The sequence below is a fragment of the Crotalus tigris genome, unplaced genomic scaffold (assembly GCF_016545835.1).
Source record: "Crotalus tigris isolate CLP2741 ecotype Arizona unplaced genomic scaffold, ASM1654583v1 scf7180000017753.6788120, whole genome shotgun sequence".
NCBI lineage: Eukaryota > Metazoa > Chordata > Lepidosauria > Squamata > Viperidae > Crotalus > Crotalus tigris.
This window is the reverse complement of record NW_024096615.1, coordinates 1,159,089-1,181,737: the sequence shown is the minus strand read 5'-3', so window position 1 is coordinate 1,181,737 and position 22,649 is coordinate 1,159,089. Positions and strand designations below refer to the sequence as shown.

The 22,649-nt window shown below is 42.6% G+C and overlaps 1 protein-coding gene across 1 annotated transcript in view; it reads left to right on the top strand.

Moving 5' to 3' along the window:
- Positions 1 to 22,649, top strand: part of TMEM131 (transmembrane protein 131) — a 134,584-nt gene that overhangs the window by 31,436 nt on the left and 80,499 nt on the right. Inside the window, exons 4-7 of the mRNA XM_039340650.1 lie at positions 8,764 to 8,832; positions 12,840 to 12,963; positions 13,541 to 13,657; positions 16,776 to 16,898. Of these exons, the coding sequence (XP_039196584.1) occupies positions 8,764 to 8,832; positions 12,840 to 12,963; positions 13,541 to 13,657; positions 16,776 to 16,898 (433 nt within the window). The remainder of the gene's footprint in view (positions 1 to 8,763; positions 8,833 to 12,839; positions 12,964 to 13,540; positions 13,658 to 16,775; positions 16,899 to 22,649) is intronic.

Genomic DNA, 22,649 nt, shown 5'->3' with positions numbered 1-22,649 from the left:
CCAAACTTGACACGTCTCCTCTTGCTAGGAGATCAGTCTTAACTTGGTCTCAGCTCTTGAAGACGTGTCTGGTTTGACTCTCAGCAGATAGCAGGTCAGAGATAAATCCATTGGTGAAGTCTCCTTATTTTAAATTGGCAATCTTCCAAATTACAACCCCTCTAACCAAAATTCCCCACAAGTACTGGGTTCAGTATGAACCTTATTAGTGGATAGTGTTTGGGGTGGTGGTGGGGGGGAAATTCCCCTCAGCTTTCTATTCCTCCCCAGGGACCTGGGGGGAAAAACCTTACAGGAGCTGCTACAATCACATTTCTCCCCATTTCCCCAATTTCATTCCTTCTGGGCCCCTGTTGTTTGGCTGGCTGCTCATCTGAATCTGGCTATTGATCTCAGACTCTCAGAGGCTTCCGAGGCAGCCAGTCGTGGGCGCCATTTTGTTTGCCGTTTTCAGGCAAACGAAGTGAATACAAGCCTCGTGGATTGCCTGCCAGTAGGGAGGCAGAACACGAAGGGATTTGTTAGTAGAGGCTACCGCTGTTCTGCGATTGCCTAAGGTTATAGGAAGAGCTGTTGGGGCCGCATAGACTGTCCTCGGCTGAGGATGAGTCGTGGCCGCCATTTTGAAACCCATCGTTACTCAGGAGGCGAACAAAGACTCTTCCAGTCACAACCATTCCATCAGTGAACTTCTCATTCTGTGTTTAGCGTATCATAGCCTATAATAGATTATTCCACTGAAAAAATCTGGCGTTTCAACTAAGGGCAGTTAATTCACAAAGGTTCCTCTAGGCCTTACAGGCCATCTGAAGTAACAGCGGCCATCTTGAAAACATGTGGTGGCACCCAGACCTAGTGAGGCCTAGTTATTGCGATTAGTCAGGCCCAGAACACAGTAATAGCCAGCAATTGCGTTCGCATCTCCCTGTATATTCACTCATTTTTGTTTGAGGCCTCTGCACCCCTTGTGGGTCCTTTGTCCTTTTCTCATTTTACTGGTGCACACTGACTGGCCACCTAAGGCCTCCAGGCGGAGCCCAGAGAGTGGTTCCAAGCGTGACTTCGGTATCTAACTCAAGAGCCATGACCAAACCCCAGAGAGAAAATATTTCATTTTTGGTTGGGTGGTCAGGGGAACAGTCTTGTTGCTTGTTCCAATTTTGCTCTCGCCAGCTACTTGCCTGCCAGAGCATACTCTCAACCTTTCTGAGACTGCTCCACTGGGATGGAAGGCTCTACGTTGCCTCAGTCCATGAGCACTGCCTCTCCATCCTCCAGTCACGGCTGCAATAATCCCTCTGAACAGAGGACAGCAGGCAAGTCCAAATCCAAGACCAAGCACACCCTAAAGTCTTCCAAGCTGGCAGAGAAGCAAGCCAGCCGTAGGCACCAGGCTCTGGAGAAGGAGTTCTCCAGAGCACAGAGGCAGGCCGGACTAGATGCGATGCAGTTGGCGGGCCCTGACGCTGATCTCCCACTAGGGCCTTCAACCTCGACTCAAGGCGTGTGGTCCATCCCAGGGACGCCGCTCACTCTAGGTTCACCACCCCCAGTGACACAGCACACAACTATACCCCCAGGCATGGTGCCAGAGGCCACCTTTACTCCCACGGCTGCTGGACTCAGGGGACTGGACTTTGGAGATCTTTTCTCCGATGGACGCCTTGAGGCTTTACTTTCTAAGGTAGTGGATAGAGCCCTGGCACAGCGCTCCCTTCAGACACCTGATGAAGGGGCTTCCACTTCAGCAATGCCACCTTATGGGTCCCCTATGGACCTTCCTATGCCCCAGGAGCCTACCTCTCCTGCGCACTCTTCCATGAGCGATACTCATCCCCACAAGGTGAGGAGTTACCAGATATCATTCTGTCAGAGGATGAGGAACTTCCTCCCGAGCCTTCCTCTTCGGGAGGCCTTTTCAATTCGGCCCTTTTTCTTTCAATCCTGCGCAAGGCCAAGGCAACAGCTAATATAGGCTCAGATCAGTTCCCTCAACCACAGGCCCCATCGGATACCAGCCCCAATCTGATATTTTTTGAGACGTTGGCAACCGAACATCATGTTCCGTGTCCCTCTATCTTCCTGAAAGGGATAAAGAAGCCAGGGGCTTCCCCCGCTTCATTCCCTACCATCAGCGGAACTGACAAAAAGATCTATAGCACCTCCACAGATCTCACCGATGCGTTGGAGGTCCCCAAAGTAGATGAGGCATGGATACCCCTGGTATCCCAAACGGCGATTGTTTAAAGTGGACGACAAGAAATGGGAACACACCTTCCGGAAGACCCATCAGTCAACGGCATGGGCAATCAAAACGGCTAGCTGTGCGTCATTTTTTGTCATGACTACACTTTTATGGCTGTGCCAGCTTCAGGCTAGAGTACCTGCTGAGGACTTGCGGAGTCACCAGGACCTAAGCAAGATGGTAGCGGCCACTGAGTACACGGCTGATGCAACGCTTCAGTCCGCCATTTTTGCCTCTAGGTCCGTTGCTTCCAACATCACTGCCAGGCGGATGCTGTGACTTAAACATTGGCAGGCTGATGCCAAACTCAAATGGCGTCTAGCGACTGCCCCTTATCTGGGCAACAATTTGTTTGGGGAGGCCTTGGCTCCATACCTTATAGAAAACAAGGACAAGCGCAAGGTCATGGCTCACTTAAAAAAGAAGTCCGAGAAACGGACCAACCCCTACTTTTGTAGGCAGTCCTTTCGGCAGCCAGCAGGTACAATGGACTCCCAACCATCTCGATCATATACTCCCAGACAGGAATGACCGTACGATTGCCCTTATGACAGGCCAGCGTTTCGATCCAGACAACAGGCCCAGGCTAAGCGGCCATTTCGAGAGGCACGACGCCCCTATAGAAAGTCCAAGTGACTCCTACTCTGTTCTTCCCATCGGGGGAAGACTAACCCACTTCTTCCATCAATGGGAACTCACCTCCACGGACACCTGGGTCTTGCAAACCATCCAGTTCAGTCTGCCCCTAGAGTTTCTAGCACAACCCCCGGATTGTCTTGTTGTCTGTTCCGTCTCCAGGGATCCCCTCAAACGGACTCATGCAGGAGGCCATCCAACATCTTTTAGAAATTCAGGCCATCGAACCGGTACCGTCAGAACACAGGGGAAAGGGGTTCTACTCCATCCTCTTTGTGGTTCCCAAGGCATCGGGGGTGGAGAGCAATCCTGGACCTCAAACATCTCAATCATTACATCACTTACAAAAAGTTCAAGATGCAATCCCTCCAGTCCATCCTGGGAGGCATCGGGCAGGGGGACTTCCCAATGTGTCCATAGACCTCACGGAAGCGTACCTTCACATTGCTATCCACCCAGCTCACAGAAGGCTCCTAAGGTTCTGTTACAAGGGCAGGCACTTCCAGTACAAAGCCCTTCCCTTCGGTCTCTCTTCAGCACCCAGGGTATTCACCAAAATCCTGGCCATCTTAGCCGCCCAGTTGAGGAGGATACCAATACTTGTCCAGTGTTATCTGGACGACATTCTGATTCAAGCGTCATCCTTCCAGACAGCTCAGGCGGACGTAAAACACACCATTCAGGTCCTTCAACAACATGGCTTCTCAGTCAACTTTAGAAAAAGCCAGACAGTTCCCTCATCCAGGCTCTTGCACCTGGGAGCCATGATAGACACCACCAACTGCATGGTCTATCTCTCCTAGGAACGAGTGGTCAGCATCAGGGAGCTTGCTTGCCGGGTGTACAGGGAACTTACAGTTCCATTGGTCTTACTCTCCCAACTATTAGGAAAGATGGTCTCCTGCATAGCCATAGTTCCCTGGCCCAGACTCCACTTGTGGGACCTCCAATGGTTTCTGCTACCCTTCCGATGGGTGAATGCCAGCGCATCCAACCATCAAGTCAGAGTTCTGGTTCACATTCAAAGGGCGCTTCGCTGGTGGTTCTCGTGAGCAGCGACCAAAGGATCTCCTTTCAAGGAACCGGACCGCATCACCATCACAACAGATGCCAGTCTGTTCCGATGGGGGGCCCATCTACAGTCTCAGTTCGCGCAGGGCCGTTGGTCCTGCGCAGACTTGAGACACAACATCAATTGGCTGGAACTCAGGGCCATCCACCTAGCTCTTCGCCAATTCAGACAAACAATCAGGTGACGCCACGTCCTAGTCCTCACGGACAACGTGGCTTCCAAGGCACTCATCAACCATTAGGGGGGCACCAGGTCCAAGTCCCTCATGTACGAGGCACGGATCCTGGTCTCCTGGGCAGAGTCCAACCTGGCCTCCCTCAAGGCTGAACACATATTGGGGGTCAACAACCAGCAAGCAGACTTTCTGAGTCGCTCCACCGTGGATCCCTCAGAGTGGGGGTTACATCCGGACCTGTTCTCCGAGATCTGTCACAGGTTCGGCCTACCGGTCCTCGACCTGTTTGCATCATCGACCAATGCCCAACTCCCCAGGTTCTACTCCCGCTATTTCCTTCCAGAGGTGGAGAGGATGGACGCCCTGCGGACTCTGTGGCCACTGGGCCACCTTTACGCCTTTTCTCCCCTTCTGCTCATACCTGCGACCATTCGCAAATTAATCCAGGAAGTGATCTTCACGGCCCCGTACTGGCTGCAGAGGCCGTGGTTTGCCGACTTGACTCTTGCCCAATCTCCCCCATGGAAGATTCTCCCTCATCGCGTGTCCCTACACCAGGGGTCCCTCCAACACCCGGACCCCCAATGTTGCAGCTAGCCGTCTGGCACTTGAGCGCAGCATAATGGCACAAGAACTATTCTCCCCTTGCGCCATGATTCAGGCTTCCCGCCGTCCGGCGACCAATCGCTACTTGGAAAAGTTTTTGCCATTGGTGTCAAAGGTGGCAGCTTGACATTTCCAAATTGACCATCCCTCAGATAGTAAATTACCTTTTGGAAGGTCTGGACAGATGCCTCGCCCCCGCGACTATTCGCAAACAGGTGGTAGCCTTGTCCACGATTCTCACCTGCATGGACTCTGGTCCCTTGGCTCATCATTCTAGGATTCGCACCTTTATCAAGGGTGCATGTAACACCAGGCCTCCTGTGGTACACAGGTATCCTTCTTGGGAACTGCCTTGCGTCTTTCGCGCTCTAACAAAACCACCCTTTGAGCCCATAATGACTATTCCGTTACGGAATCTATCCCTTAAGGTTGCGTTCTTAATTGCTATCACGTCAGCCAGGCATATCTCTGAGCTAGCTGCTCTATCGGTTAGGGATGACCTTTGTGTTTTTCACAGCGACCGGGTGGTCCTTCGCCTGGACCCCACATTTGTGCCCAAAGTCAATTCGCTCTTCCATAGAGCACAGGAAGTTATCTTACCAAATTTTTGTCCCAATCCTTCCCATGACTTGGAGCGGCAGTGGCACACGCTGGACGTCCGTAGGGTGCTGCAGCGTTATATAAAACGTACAGAGCCATTTCGTAGGTCTGAGGCCCTCTTTGCTTCTTTCCGTCCGGCTTCTCTGGGACAGAAAGTTTCTGCTGGCACTATTGGCAGGTGGATCAGGGCCTGTATCGTGGAGGCATACCAGTCCTCTTCACTACGGGCTCCAAATCATCTCACTGCCCATTCCACTCGCAATGCTGCAACATCTGCGGCATGGGCCACTCAGGCGTCCATCGAGGAGATTTGCAGGGCTGCGTTTGTACGCATTACAGGATCGACCGTTTTGCTTCGGCGGACGCCTGCTTTGGTCGGAGGGTCCTCCAGCAAGTGGTCTCCGGGGACTCTATTCCGGCCTTATCTGTTTCCCAGCCATCGGGACAGTGAGTCTTTGGTATGTCCCATTGATGGATTCTCCATCTCCTGAAATGGAGAAGGGGCGTTGTCTTACCTGAACGCCTTTTCTCAGTACGGAGATGGAGAATCCACACCCATCCCTTTAGGTCAGTTAGGCCTTATTTAAGGGTTTGAGAGCCAACACCTTGTCCACCTTCAGCCACTTTGCCCTCGTTAAGACTGGATCTCCTAGCAAGGGGTGGGGGCGTGTCAAGTTTGGCTACTTGGTCTCTAGAGCAGGCAGACAGAGAAAACCCATTGGTGGATTCTCCATCTCCATACTGAGAAAAGGCTCCATCTCATATATCTGCCAATCTTTCCTTAAGTAAAACAATCTAAGTGTTCAGTATAGGTGTATACAATTTTCCATATATTGGGTTATTTGGATTTTATAGATCAATTATCAGCTGCTTGAAAACAAAACTGTTTTAAACCTTCAAAATTCCAAATTGCATACCATGTTCTTTGGAAGAGCTATCATATCTCCTTTTATTTTATGCAGACCATGATGTGGTTGTTTCTTTTCAGAAGGTCTCTGAGGGAACTGGCAGAATGCTGTAAGCATTCAGTTATCAAAAACAAACAAGCAAACAAACAAAGTCTTGTTTTTTTGCCAAGAGTCCCAAGTTGTGCTCCTGGCACATAGATGCTGCCAAACTGAACAGGTTATCAGCTTTAAATATTTAAGAGTGGTATTTCATGCATTGGCTCAAAAAGGCCCATATTTGATATACAACAGCACAAAAATCCTCAGATGCCATCCAGAAGTTTCTACACAGGGGTTGAGCAGTATTTCATAGCGCCAGTGATAAATCTCTCAGGCAAAATCAAAGGCAGGCTCTGCCTCATTTTGCCTTCTGGAACAAGTATAGTCTCTTAGAGCAACTTTACAACTCTCCTGATGTGCCCCAAATGTTATCCTTTGGCTGGAGACAAGTATGAATAAGGTGGAGGCAAGGGTGTATCTTGTATCTTTAAAATTATGGCTGAAATTAAAATATTGCCCTAGAGCAGGGGTGTCAAACTGCTGGCCCGTGGGCTGGACATGTCGCCAGGAAACCACGCCCACTCTATTGCAGGCAATGGAGAAAAAGCTCCGATACGTCGCGCGACATCATGTGATGTCGCAAGTTTGACATGTCTGCCCTAGAGGATTATACTCCTCCTCCAGAATGCCTATAATTTTGGGGGGGGGGATCAAATCAATCCCAGCTGAAATTATTCCCTTCGGGATTTCTCCCCTAACAATGGAGTATGACAGGGCTAAGCTAGCCATTAAATAAAGAATCTTTGACATAGAATGCCATGAAAATTGAAAAAGTACTAGGTTTTTTAAGCCTTAGAGTGGTTCAAATATTTAGTGATTCCTGCAGGATACTTTCATAATTAGAAAAACCAAACCACAGAAAATCTTTTATGCTGATAAGGTGTTAAATCCTCCTGTCTACTATACTAAAGGGCACATATAAAAGCACCCAGTGGTTTAATAGCTTTGTTCCTCTAATACAGGAGAGGTAAAAATTTGGGGACATGCCATCTTCTGTTGCCCTTTCTGTAGAGATAAAAGGTTTCCTTGATTGGCAGGGATCCTGATAAATTAGATTCAGCCTGTGTCCAATTTCTATTAGAATGCAATAGTCCCTGCATCATGTCTATTTCAGTTTTGACTTAATGGGCAAATGGAATCTATTGTTTTTACTGCTGTTACTGCTTTTATTGTTTTATCTGTACTGGTCTAACACCATAATAAAGATATACAGTATATACATGCAGTTTCATCAATAAAGATAACTCTGTATGTGACATATAAGCCTGTCAGAACTGCCTCCAAATAAGCATTTGGTTTTCACCACATCACTTTAAATGAGAATTATATCTAGTCTTGATTAAAGTTATATTGAATAAAATAAAGTTCATTTTCATATTATTTTATTGCAGCTTTTGTAATGAATGTCTTGTTGAAAGTTGTCTGAGTAAATAGCTATATAATATATAATTATAATAAGACTTGCACTGTTGTGATACTTAAGCCAAATTCCCTGATGGTTCTTTTTCACTTATTTCATGTGAATGTTAAAGATGGAAGGAAATTATGAATGGAACCATTTTATCTTAAAGAACAAATACAATTGGTATAGTGTCTCAGCTTTATATTCATGAACATTCCTGCACATTCCAGGAGTGATTTACCACGCCAAAATTCTGTGACAAGTTGACCCAGTTGGATATCATAGTTAATAATAGCCACTGAAAGAACTCTGTTCCTCTTATGTCTGTAATTAGAAATCCAACCAAGGCTATTTCCGTCTTCAAATCAGGATATTAGCTAACCTAAAATTGATTTAAATAATCTTTGTCATCCAAAGCTACCTGGAGGTGAAAAATAACCATTCTTTTTCCCAAAATTATAGGAAAGATTTTCTTTTCTTTTAGCACATAATACTCAAAAGCCCACATTGGTATCATTAATGCAACATATTTCATTATAAATAAGATCTTAAATTATCTGCAATATATATTCTAGTAAAACTTTCATATGTATAATCTTTAACTGGGTGAGATAGTGCATCATAGGGCAATTATTTTTGAACCATTGTACCTCAAATGGGCTAATTTACAGAATACATCCAAAATCTGGGACCAATGACTCTCATGAAGTTGAAATTTGGCAAATAGGTGGTTGCTTCAGTGCTCCTGCATTGCATGCTGCCGCCCAAAGATTAAAATAAAAAAGTATTTCCATAATGTGAGGCATAGTCTTTTTTCAACTAGATTTCTGAATGTAAGTTGTCTTAAAGAGTTCTGTATGGTCTAAGACACTGCCTGTGCGTGTAGGAAAAAGATACATATGTTTTTATGTAAAAATGACTCAATTATAAAAATAGAATTTTTAGTTATTGTTAGGCTATAAGTCTTTACCTATATATCTGAGCATGTTAAAATTGAGTGCCTTTTTTTGTGTGTAACAGTGTATCTATGTATCGAGGAAATTGCAGACGTATTCGGTTTGAACCACCAATGCTGGATTTTCATGAACAGTAAGTTGGGAATATTTTAGTTAATATACTAAACAATGCCTTCAGAAAAAAAAGTATACAGGTAGAGAGCAAGTTGTACAATAATTCCAGAAACTATTGCATAAACTTATTTTTCATTATGTCAAATTGCACATTGTGTGCATGTGCAAAACAACAGCTGCCACTTTTGCATCCCTTGAATAGAAGACCTGAAATAAATCAGGAGTTATATAAAAGTAAACTGTTAAGATGGTTTAACTGTAAGCCAGGAGACCATGGTCCCTAACTCTTCCTTTGGCATAAAGGTCAACTTGGTGATTTTGGGCCAGCCTAACCCAATTTTTCTCTTGTAGAGAAAATTGGAGAAAGAAGCATTGTGTGCACATTTTAAGTTGCATAAAATAAAAACAGACAATAAATCAAACAGTAGTAGTAGCAGCAGTAATGTTAAAAGAGCAACAATGATAATAACATGATGTCAGATATGCAGGATTGCTGCTTAGCACTTCAAATGATATGTACGTATATGAATCCTATTTAAGCGAATGGTTTATTTATTTGTTCATTAGGTTTAAGTTCCATATTTTTATAAAAATGCAAAATGGCTTATATGGAGATATCTCTTCATATTACCATGACAATATCCTGTAAGCTGCATTACATTGAGAGTAACTAGTCCTTTTGAAGAATTTTGCAGTTTCAGCACCAATGCCACCTGTAGTAAATATGTTTGTATTTGGCAACCTGAATGAAGAAGAAATCAGAATATAGAGGAATTATATCATGTTGCAATCCCTGAATTCTAAGTTTTTGACAGAGGATTTAAAAACAGAAGTAAACTTAGTTAGTAGCAGGCAAGAAGAAGTTATTTATGTTCCCCATTTTTCTTCTTTTTTATCATCAGTGAACACTATAGCTAGGAACATAGATTGACTGTAGATATTTTCTATAATTAAAGAAAAAGATTTTTATAGAGCTGTCTGTCCTGCAATGATCTGGCAGTTTTAAAATTAAAAGAAGACAGTTCATGCATGGATTTGACTTCCTTCATTATAACTCTTGAATTCCTAAATTTATGATGTATAACATAGACAGTCATGTTCAAGTAATTAGCATAGATGTAAAATCAGAAGAATGTTGACTGTCTTCCAGTCTTTACAATTCACAACTGTACTTTAACACAAGCATAATTGAAACAAAATTATATTCTGAAATTTGTGATGGAGTTATGGAATCTGTTTTGTTAGTTCTTCTTCATAGGAAGGTAGAAAAAGTCTGAGTAGTGTGTTGAGCTGTTACAGAATTGAAATAAGTTGAAATAAAATTCAAGATTCTTTTCTTCCCTAATATTAAACACCTGCCACAAGTATATCATTACCCTTATTCTCTGGTTGCATAGCTTATTCACTATAAGTATAACATGTTTGTAGTATTTTCTGGTTCATAATGTTGGGTAAAGAAACATGCTGAATATTTTATTTAAGTCAGTTGCTCTAAAAACAATGTGCAGGTAGCAACTCAGGCTTTCTGAATGTGAGAAACTTCTATAGCAGCAATTCAAATGAACTAATGAGAGCCCTAATTAAATAAGGAAATAATTATATTAAGTAATGCTCTACTAATTATTTAATTATACAATATAGTTACTTTATTTGCATGAGCACTTTACTGTATATCACATGATGGGATGAGCTCCCATCTTTACCTACCTCCTGCCCACCTAGCAGTTTGAAAGCATGCAGATATGAGTAGATGAATAAGTATCACTGTGATGGGGAGGAAACAGCACTCCATGACATCATGCTGGCCACATGACCACAGAAATGTCTTTGGATAGCACTGGCTCATGGCCCTTAAAACGGAGATGAGTGCCACCCCCTATTTACGACTAGCAAACTCCTTTCCTTTATTTGCATACCACCCAATTCTGGAAAGCATCTGAACAGCATCATCTAGTAGGAAAAAAGTCTGAAATAATAAATCCATAAAATAAACCAGATACAATATTAAAATAGTACACAAACACACAATGTACAACAGCATACAACTGCATGTTCAAATCTTCAATCATACCATTCTGTTTTTCTGCACTTGATGAAACACTCAGTCATGACTATTCTCCTGAGGCCCAAAAGGGGATAAGTAAACTAGTCTCTATAGGGAAGGTAATTCCAAGATATAGGGAAAATATTGAGGCCCAAGGCAGATGTCATTCTTGTATATATAGGAGCTGGAAGTAATTGACCCTATTCAACCTGATTAGATAGTCTCCAGCATTAGATGGATAATGGAGAAAATGCCCCCAGATAATCCATTCCAGAGCCATATATGGTCTTAAAGGTGGCAACTGGCACCTTGAATTACATCCAGAAGCCTACTGGCAATCATTGCAGCTCCCAAAGCAGTGGGTAAACTTTCACTGTCCAGGCTTGTTTTGTACCAGCTGTAGCGTCTGAATGTTTTCCAAGGTTATTTTCATCAAGAGCTTATAGTAACCTGTGAAGGGTGACTAAGTGATTGGCTGTGAACAGGGTTTCCTGATCCACAGAGGTTTGCAGTTGATGCACAAGATGTGACTGTACAAGTGTTTTGTAAGTTGCGATTATCAGTTTATTTCCAGGTCCAGTTCAAGGTGCTGTTGTTGAACTTTAAAGCCCTATATGGCATTGGATCAGGTTATTTGAGGGATTACCTCTCCCCAATTTCATCTTCCCACCCCACTAGATGCAACAAAGTGGGAATGTTTTAGGTTCTCTCATCTGGGGAGCTATATCTGGAAGGCCCTGGGTAGTGGGCCTTTTCTCCCCTCCCCCCCAAGGTGAGGTCAACCTCATTGTTTCTGAGCTTCGGAGGTCCCTCTGGTTATGCCAGTAGGCCTGAGGACCCAGGGGTTGGGTGAAAAAATGAAGCTTGTTTTTTCAGTGAAGGTATTCATCACAATTAATTGAAAACAAGATTGCATAGTAGTCAAACTGTGAATAGCTATTGAATATTAATTTAGTTAATCATGTTAACTAAATTAATATTGTTCATCCTTTTCTACTGCTTTTGGTTTAGTTTTTTACTTAAGAAAAACCAAGATTACCTTGGAGATACCATGTGACCCTAGTTCGCAAAATATGATTTAAGCCCAGTACAGAAAGAAAACATTGGAACTCAAGCTAGTTCTACCTTAACTCTGTTGAGTATGAGAGGGAAGAAAGGGAGATGCTGTTAAATGGCTTTCAAATTTCTGTTATGGTAGCCTACATCAATAAAAAAGAATTGTAATATTACTTTTGAAGTCTGTTTTCTGACCTGGCTTACTTCAAAAGGCTGAGAATTCCCAAGACTGTCCCTAACCCTAAACATGAACCCTAGAAACTTGTCTTTGAGAATTGTTAATTGCAGTGCTGTATTTTTTTTCAGAACAAAAATGCATCAGTACTTTAGAGACATATCTTAATTACTAATGGAAGAAATAATATTTAACTGGAATATTAATTGGCTCAATTCTCAACTGAAGCTTCAAAGTAGCATGCCAACAATTTTATAAATAAGATTATTTATAGTCCCTAATATAACTGAAAATCTTATTTGCTTACTGTAGTAACTCGCATTGTAGAATTAGCATAGTGATAACGTATGATTATTAGGGAATAATAGCTTAAGCATTGATTTATCAATATAATTCCCTTTGTATAAAGCTTCTCTCTCTCATGTAAAAACTTTATTTTTATTTCTTTCGTATGTTAAAGTTAGTAATTCTTTAATATGACATTCAGTGTTGCTGCACTTGTTTGCTTTAGGACAAAGAGTTAAATACTGCTTGTATGATAACATTACTATTTGCATTTCTTTGTTTTATTAACTTAATACTATACCACCTATAGAAAGAAATAAGACAGATATTCTTAATGATACCATGTATACCAGATTTTTTTTCATGATGTATCAAAATATGTTATGATCTGCAAATATAAATATTCTGTGGTAAGATAATAGATAAATGATTCTAAATGCTTTTTCTGGTCTTTCTTTTTATACAGGCCAGTTGGGATGCCAAAAATGGAAAAAGTTTACTTGCATAATCCCAGTTCAGAAGAGACTATTGTATTAGTTTCAATATCTGCAACAACATCACATTTTCATGCTTCTTTTTTTCAAAATAGGGTGAGCCAGTTTTGCTTTATGAAGTTGTTGTTATTGTGAAATCTTTTTATCCTATCATAACAAACTGTACTTTAAATAAAATCCCAATAACTAAAATATGTTTATATCATTCCTCCAATGAGGAACAATTCAGTAACAATGAGAGATCAGTTTCTCCAGAGATTGCATTTGCAAATTTATTAAGTAATGCAAAGGAAAAACTTAATGACTTCAGCTTTATTATGCTACTGTAGTTCTAATTCTGATAACTAAGGAAGACAAATGGTTCATTATTATTTTTTTGTTAGATTTCTATTCTGGTTTTTTCCTCTCAGGATCTAAGATGTGCTACATTGCATTTTGTTCTTCCATTTTTCTGCACAACAATATTGGAAGTAGATTGGGATGAGAAAAGCGATTGGTCCGAAGTCATCCAGTAAACATCCATGACTAAGGGTGGACTTCAATCTGGATTTTTTCATTCCTAGTCCAGGGATTTTAACCGATATCTTGCATACATCAATTCTTCTTTTGTATACACACTGTGCTTTTGAATCAACAGCATGGCATATGTTCTGGCTTTTTTTCTCTCTTTCAGAAAATTATCCCAGGAGGAAATACGTCATTTGATGTAGTTTTTCTTGCAAGAGTTGTGGGAAATGTAGAAAACACATTATTTATTAACACATCTAATCATGGGGTATTTACTTACCAGGTAAGAACTATGTGACATTGCTTTCTAGTACAGTGTACATTAAGATAACATTGTACAGTTGAAACTAGCAAAGGTCTATATTATTTGAAGTTCTGTTCATAGAATTGCAATCTGGGAAGCAAGCATTTTGGTCAGAAAGTTGAAACCATTTGCTTAGTACTCATATCCAAAGGAAAGCAACTTTGACAAGTTGCTGCTTAGGCTTTTCTCGTATGGGTTAGATCAGCGGTTCTCAATCTTTGTGTGATGGCGACCCCTGTCACACGGACACGCCGCGCATGCGCGGCGCCGCCCCCATGCGTGGCGTGCATGCGCGGCACCGCCCCCTGAGGGGGAAAAATGGCAGATCGCGTTGTTTGGCGACCCCCGTAAAATGGTCGTTCGACCCCAAATGGGGTCACAACCCATAGGTTGAGAACCACTGGGTTAGATTAATTCCAATGAATGGGAGTTCCTATTTTTCTGGGAATTGATTTCACTATCTAACTTGAAAGATATCACCCTCACTTTCCATGTGTGGACCAGTTGCGTTTTGAATCTTTCCTAAAGTACAGACTCCAGAACTGAATACCCTACTTAAACTGAAGATTGACTGACTAAAGCAGAATAAAGTAAAATAATTATTTCTTATAATTCAGAAAAGTATGTCCATTGATGCACTCCTACACAACTTTTTTTCTCTTTTCTTTTGTTGCCACATTATAATGTTGAACATTTTTTCGATTGGTTAACCATCCTACAGGCTTTTTGATAAGAATTATTACAGTGTATATTATCTCTCATTCTGGGCACCTGATTTCTGTTTCCCCAAAATTTTGAATTTGTTTCTTTTGAATTTTATTTTATTTTCAGCTTATCTTGAGGCCCATCAGAATTGTTTTGAGTTTATTTTGCAATGTTTGCTAGATTACTCTGGATTCTCTTCTGTAGATTTAATATGCATTCTCTTATGTCTTCGTCCAAGTCACTAATAAAAATGTTGAAGAATACAGTCCCCAAGACTATGGCATCCTACTTGATACCTCCCTCCAGTTTTACAAGGATACGTTGATATGCACTCTTTGAATATATTTCTTGGAAAGCTGAGGTTTGGCTGGGTTTCCTCCTTGTAGATATCAAAATAATTAAAGCCATTCATCACTAATATTTTATATCTTTTTGGAAAGTATCATATATGCCTTCTGCTTGTTTAGGTGAGTGAAATAAACAACAGTTCTGGATTTATTTATTCCTCCCTTTATATTAACTAGATGCTCTTGGGAATAAATTCTTTTAGGAGCAAGTCCCTCTTCTTTTCTATTAATATGGGAACATTACCTATGTTCCTTTTGAACAAATTGTATTCTTCAATATAATCGCAGAAGTCATGTCACCAGATGTAAGACAGAATTCTATTTCATTTTGTTTATTCCCAATAATTATTATTACAGAAGGATAGACAACAAAGTCTATACATTTTGACTTTGGTATTCCTTATTTGTTTTATTAAGAGATGTGAAAGATCCCATTTTAGCAACTTTTGTACTATCCTGTATAAGAATAGGCCTTTAACTTTACTTCTGAATTTTCATCTCCAGGTTATACAGGATTCATTTTATAGACCTGTCTTCTTCAGAAATTCACCACTATTTGTTCTCTTCTGCAGCATATCTTTTTCTTCCCTATAATTCAAAGCCTGTTTGTTTTGTAAGGGCTTGATAGCTGTAGAAATTGTTGTCTCTCTCCCCCCCCCCCAATATGTCTTGTTTTTGGTTGTCATTCTTGTCCAGAAGCATGCTCCTTTGGTTCATGTTCTTCATTAAATAGAATTGATTCCTCTGTCAGTCATCTTGAAATGTCTCATTTTTTTTAATTGGATAAATCTTCATTTTATATTATGAATTAAAGCAGCCACTTATTGTTCCCATCCTGTGACTTTCCCTTCAAGCACTGTTACAGCATTGTACTTGCCGAAAGTATATGCCAGATTGTTGGTGGGTAGAAATGCAAACATATCAGAAACAGTGCTACTTACAATTAAAGTTTTCTATTTATTTATGCTTTTATTTCTAATGTATTACCCACAGAAGATTTTGTTGTTCACTTCTTAGGCTCTCAGAAACAAAGTCTTAGATGAAAAAATAGTTAGACTCCTCCTTAAATATTCTTGCTAAGTCCATTATTAAACTCCTATTTGCTCATTCAATTTTCCCTGGAAAATTACAACTTTATATACCTCTTATAGTCTCTGCTTATGCAATTACTCAATCATTCCCAGTGAGCAATCAGCAAATGGGAAGATTATTCTTCCCCCTTACATCTAAACATATAGCCCTTGAAGGAAAGAAATACTATGGTCATTCTCTTATTGAATTCTACTGGAAAACTTTAATTTGTGACTCCTTGGTGATCATTCTTCTCTCAAATAAGAATTATTCATGGGGGTAAACATTCCAGCATGGTAATGTCTAGAGGTTTTGAACTAATTATTTTGCCTGAGGGTACACATTACATGAGAAAGGCCAGAAATATGCTCAGTAATGCAATGCAATGCAACACGACATAACATCCACAAAATGTTTTTTGAACTTTGCAAAGTTGGTGCATTTAACAATATAAAAATTTGATTTAAGAAGTGTAGTGAATTATTGTTGAACATTCTGTGGTATTAATGATTCTAATGTTATTAAAAATATAAGAGAAAGATATTTGAATGTCAAAGTAAGTTTTTCAAAAAACTTTTCAATGTATGAAAAGAAATTATCAAAAAGTCTTACAATTCAGTTTATATAAATATGTTTGCATAATCATTTAATAACTTCAATATTCTAAATTATGGAATCTGGAGATAAGAAAATATCAACAAATCAAATATTTTTGCTACTACTGCATTATATTATATTAGAGAATAGCATAAAATGTTCATTTCTGCTGGGTTGAAAGGCAGAAATATATATATATACTTGAATTTTATATGATTAGGAAATTAAGTAATGCCTGAGGTCTTTAAATCTTACAATAATGAACTTCAGATTCAGAAACAGATGTGGGAATTTCTTTAGTGCTGAGAATTGGGTTAATTTTAAAGCTAGGAGAAATAAAATAAGCATATTAATTATTATTTTTTCTTCCTAAACAGGTGTTTGGAGTAGGAGTACCAAACCCTTACAGACTGCGGCCTTTTATAGGAGCAAAAGTTCCAGTGAACAGCAGTTTTTCTCCTATAATAAATATACACAATCCCCATAGTGAACCTTTGCAGGCAAGTAGTACCATTTTCATATTTATAGGTATGTTAAAGAATTGTAATATATTACGTGCAAGTAGTCTTTGACTTACGACCAAAATAAGGGTTGGAACATACATCAATATTCAGTGCACTCATTTGTGAAGTATCACATAAGCACACCTGATTTTACCCGCTTTTTTCGTTAAGCGGTTGTTAAATGAGACATCATGTGACCGTGATGTTGTGGTTCCGGCTAATGAAACATTCCAAATAACTTCCAGGCATTTATTTTCCTAAAGTCTTTTATTGTTACAAAATGTCGGCACAGTCACAACGGAGGGATGCTAGGATCTAAGTTCTCTTCCTCTGAGCAGTTAAATTATCAGCATGTTCCCTCCCTAAATTAGCCATCATATCTCACATTATCCAATTAGCGTGAAGGTCAAATGTTTTCTTCCTCTTTCTTTCCCAGGCTTTACCCCCAACCCCCCTTCTGCTCGTATTAACCCCATAATTATCAGACGATTCTACATATTGTCAAAAGCAAGAATATACAATATTTGCAGTGTTGACATCCACCCCCCCTTACAAGAAGGACAGATCCTGTAAAGTAAACAAAAGCATATGTTAAGGGTTATCTTTCGGTTTGTTGGGGTGTTTCATATGAAACTTTTTGACCAATCTGTCAGCTTTCACTTCACTGGATTTCACCCAGGTGGCTTCAGACAACGGGTATCCCTTCCATTGGATTAGGTACTGCAATTTCCCTTTAAAAATTCTAGAGTCAAGAATAAGTTTTACTTCATAGTGGGTCTGTCCCGCGACTACGAGGGGCCCAAGTGTTTTCTTCGGAGGAGGTCTTAAAGTGGAGCCTCGATAAGGCTTCAGTAAGCTACAATGGAAAACTGGGTGAATTTTCCCTAAAAGTCTAGGGCAGTGGTTCTCAACCTGTGGGTCGGGACCCCATTTGGGGTCAAACGACCATTTCACGGGGGTCGCCAAACAACGCAGTCCGCCATTTTTTTTGCCTTTTCCCTAGCTGTCCTACTCCCTCTTATTGGTGGCCACACCCACTTGGGGGTCACCACAACATGGGGAACTGTTTTATGGGGTCACGGTATTAGAAAGGTTGAGAACCACTGGTCTAGGGAGTTTTAGTTCTACTGTGACCGGGTTGATGATCCTTACTATGGGGAAAGGCCCCAAGAATTTTGGTCCCAATTTCTTGCTGGGCAATTTGAGCGTAGATATTTAGTTGACAGATAGACCTTTTCCCCAACTTGGAATGTTCTTTGGGGAGCCCTCTTTTTATCAGCCTGCTTTTTATAGGTCTCAAAAGTCTTTTTTAAAGCAGTTTTTGTGTTTTTCCAAACTTCTTCCCACCCTCTCACCCACTGATCAAGTGTCTGGGAAGCAGAGGGCAACTAAGGATATTCAGGTATTGGGTTGAACTCTTTTTCTGTGGCCACTCTGAAAGGCGTGCAGCCGGTGCTGCTGTGCACAGAATTATTGTACGCCACCTCCGCAAAAGGGAGGAGATCAGTCCAGTTCGTCTGTTGGTAAGAAACTTAGCATCTAAGATATTGCTCCACCATTTTATTAGCGGCTTCTGCGGCCCCATTGGTGGCCGGATGAAAAGAAGATGATAAACCTTGAGATGATCCAATTAATTTAAGAAAACTTCTCCAAAATTTTGCTGTGAACTGCACCCCCCTTTCCGAAATTATTTACTTAGGGGTGCCATGCAGCCGGTAAATATGTTTTAGGAACAGTTTGGTCAGTCGTTGGGCAGATGGGAGTCCTTTGCAGGCAATGAAATGAGCCTGCTTCGAGAACAAGTCTATTACAGTCCAGATGACAGTATTTCCCCTACTTTCAGCTAGGTCTACTATAAAGTCCATAGCTATTTCTTCCCAGGGTTGAGAAGGGTCTACCACGGGTTGCAGTAACCCAGGAGTTTTCCCCGGGATTCTTTTCATTGTGGCACATACAGTACAACCTTTTACATAGTTTTCCACATCCCTTTTCAGCCCCGGCCACCAAAATTGCCGGCGGGTGAGGTGTAGGATTTTCAAATATCCAAAGTGTCCAGCCTGCTTTATATCGTGGCTGTGTTTGAGAGCATTAAGACGGAGTGCTTCTGGCAAATATAGCTTTGAACCATTGGTTGGTGAGGAGCTCTCGTTTTATTTTCTTCGCTCCAGGGTCATCAGGATTGGGGACCCTGCGATGTGTAAGTTGAGCGACAGTTTGTGGATTGGGAATAATCGCCTCGTTAACCTGCTCTCGTTCGCTTTTGTACTGGGGTAACCGGGATAGCGCATCAGCTAGGAAATTCTTTCCTCCTGGTATGTACTTTAGAGTGAAGTTGAAGCGGTTAAAGTACTGTGCCCACCGAACTTGTTTGGTGACAATTTGCGGGGAGTTTTCAATGCTTCTAGGTTTTTGTGATCTGTCCATACCTCAAATGGCACTTTGCTCCCTTCCAGATAGTGTCGCCAGTTTAATAACGCCCATCTAATCGTGAAGGCCTCTTTCTCCCAGATTGCCCATCTCCGTTCACTCTCAGTAAATTTCTTAGAGGTGTAGGCGCAGGGTTGCAGGACCCCATTTTTGTTCTTTTGCAGTAACACAGCTCTAACTGCCACATTGCTGGCATCGGCTTGAATCACAAAGGGTTCCCCTGGGCAGGGGTGCTTTAGAACCGGTTCAGCGGCAAATAGTCTCTTTAAATTCTCAAAAGCTGTTTGACAGCTCATTGTCCATGCTAGTGGTTGGCCCGGCCGTGGCTTCCCTCCTCCTTTGCCTGTCTTAAGTAGTTCTGTAAGAGGTAGGGCAATCTCAGCAAAAGAGGGGATGAATTGTCGATAAAAGTTGACAAAACCTAGAAAACTCTGGAGCTGTTTGCGAGTCTTTGGGGGCTGCCATTCGATTATAGTTTTCACCTTGGCTGGATCCATTTCAATACCCTCGTTGGAAATTCGGTAGCTAAGATAGTCTAATCGGGTTTGGTGAAATTCACATTTCGACAATTTGACATAAAGCTTGGCGTTCAATAGTTTCTTTAACACTTCTCTCACCAGCTTTATGTGATCAGTCATATTCGTGCTGTATATCAGGATATCATCAAGATACACCAAAACCCCTTTGTACAAGTGATCATGTAGAATCTCATTAATCAACTGCATAAATACAGCTGGGGGCTCCTATAGTCCAAATGGCATGACTTTGAACTGATAGCTCCCCATAGGACAGTTGAAGGCAGTTTTCCATTCGTCTCCCTCTTTTATTCTCACCCGGTAGTATGCCTCTCTTAAGTCTAACTTAGTGAAGACACTCCCCTTAGCCAGATGGGTCAATAAATCCTTTAGGAGGGGGAGGGGGTATTTATTTTCCACACTCACAGCGTTGAGTCCCTTATAGTCTACGCAGAGATGAAGAGACCCATCTTTTTTCTCTTTGAACAGCACAGGGGCTCCCACAGAAGATTTGGCCCATTCGATAAACCCCCTCGCTAGGTTTTTGTTCACGTATCGCTGCATCTCCTCCATTTCGAGGGGGGACATAGCATACATCCTCAGTCGTGGGAGTTTGGCTACGGGCACCAGTTCGATGGAGCAGTCATTAGGTCTGTGAGGGGGTAGGGCATCACATTCTTTTTCACTGAACGCCTCCACCAGGTCCAAGTATTCCTTGGGGATGACTGGTTCGCCTGGAGGCAGTGAAGTAGCCATGTGCGCTCGCTCATTGGGTGGCCTAAGATGTCCAGTAACATCTGTTGAATCAATGGGGGGATCAGGCCCTATAGGTAGTCTCACAGTTCTCATTCCTTTCTCCCACCAGATAAACGGCTTCCATTTGTCTAACCAGGCTAGTCCTAGGATCACCGCCTCAGTCATTTTTGGAGCCACCAGGAAGCGAATAAACTCCCAGTGTGCACCTATTTCTAGGCGTAAAGGCTCGGTAATTGTGTGATAAGAGTCCCTCCCATCAGGGAGCCATCGGCTTGCTCAAATCTCACCGGTTTGGAAAGCTGTTTTGCCCTTATGCCCATTTTTATGGCAAACGCCAGACTAATAATGCAGCGGGTGCATCCCAAATCAATTAGTGCATTCAAGTCTATTTGTGCCCCAGACTTAGGATTATAAGTTTGGCGGCCAGTGAAAAAGACAGGATTTGTCGACTCACCATTGGGTCGTTTTCTCCTTCATCGTCACTGTCAAAGAAGGGTAGAGCAGGGGCAGGTCCATCTGGAGTCTCGGCGTCCTCCTGTGTGTGGGGTGTAACCTGGGCGACAGGTTCCTGCGTGAATCGGTTGGATTTTTCTCTCGTTGGCCGCTGAGCAGGTTTCTTTTGCATTGCTGGTTCTGGCCTCCTCTGCAGTCGGGGGTAGGAGACTGGACAGGTGGCCGCTCGATGTCCTCCTTGTCCACACTGGAAACACTTGAAGGAAGGGCGTGTAGGTGGCCTGGGTCTCTCACCTCTTGCAGTAGTCAAAGGCTTTCGTGAGGGTGATTGCTGTCCGGGTAGCTCTGGTTGCCATTCAGGTTCATGTGGAGGAGGCTTCTTATAGCGAGAGAGCTTAACATCTAACTTCACAGCCGTCTGGTACTACTCCTGCAGCCGTCAGGTACTAATCCTCCAGGTACTTCTCGATAGATGCAGGCCTGAAAGAGGTGATCATCTAATCTCTCAATGAAGTAATGGATGAGGGACTGCTCAGGCCACCCTTCTATTCGACCTGCTATTTTGCGGAATTCTCGCATGTACTCTAGGGCAGGCCTCCTGGCTTGTTTTATTTTATGAATTTGTCCTGTTGCTTTGAGGCCAATGGATGGGTCCTCAAATTGTTCTCTCAGACTTAAGAGAAAGCGGTGGGGTTCTTCCAATTCGGAGGCTTGCTCGCTATATAAATTGTTCAGCCATTCAGATGCTTCTCCCTCTAGGTTGGACGCAATGACATCGACCATGGCCCCTGGTTCCGGGTACAGATAGGCCCACGTTTCAAGTGAGAATGCACTTGGTTGAGGAAAAAAAATCAGCTTCTCTGGGTCCCCATCAAAGGTTGCATTGAAAGGTGGTGCGAACACAGGCTGCTGTGGCCCCCACTGGGGCTGGCTCCACGGCTGCTGGGCTCTCTGCTGCTGGCCAGAGGGGTCTGATGGTGCCCCCTGCTGCTATAGGCTTCCCAATGGTGGCTGTGCAAGTGGGGGTTGTAGTGGTCTTCTCTGTTGTTGGACTGCAGGGGGTGGTGACGCCCTCTGCTGCTGATCATTCATCTGCTGGGGAAGCCCATCTACCCATTGCTGCAGATGCCTCAGACTGGAACTCCCCCTCTCTTCAGGGTTGGGGTTTCTGGCCGGTGAAGGCAGGGTCCGACAGGCTTCCTGCTGGGCTCCCCACTGCTCTTGTGCCCCCCCAGTTGCTGTAGGCCCCAACCTGCCTGCAGATTTATGCCCAGGGGTTGCACGTTTGGGGGGTGTGGCCAACCTCCTTGCTGTGGCTGTTCTCCCAACAGCTGCTGATCTCCTGGCTTCTGTACCACCCCAAGGCATTGCAAGGCCTCTATTAGCTGTGGTAAATTCAGGGGACATGGATCAGCCATCTGCTGGGAAACCCAATCTCCCCATTGCTGCAGAGGATTCAGACTGGGATTCTCTCTCTCTCTTCAGGGCTGGAGTCCCTGACAGGAACATATGCAGTGGAAGGGCTGTAGGTTTCACTTTGTAGGAACTGATTTCCGGTTTTCATTTCTGAGTTTTGCAATCTTTCCAATGACTCACC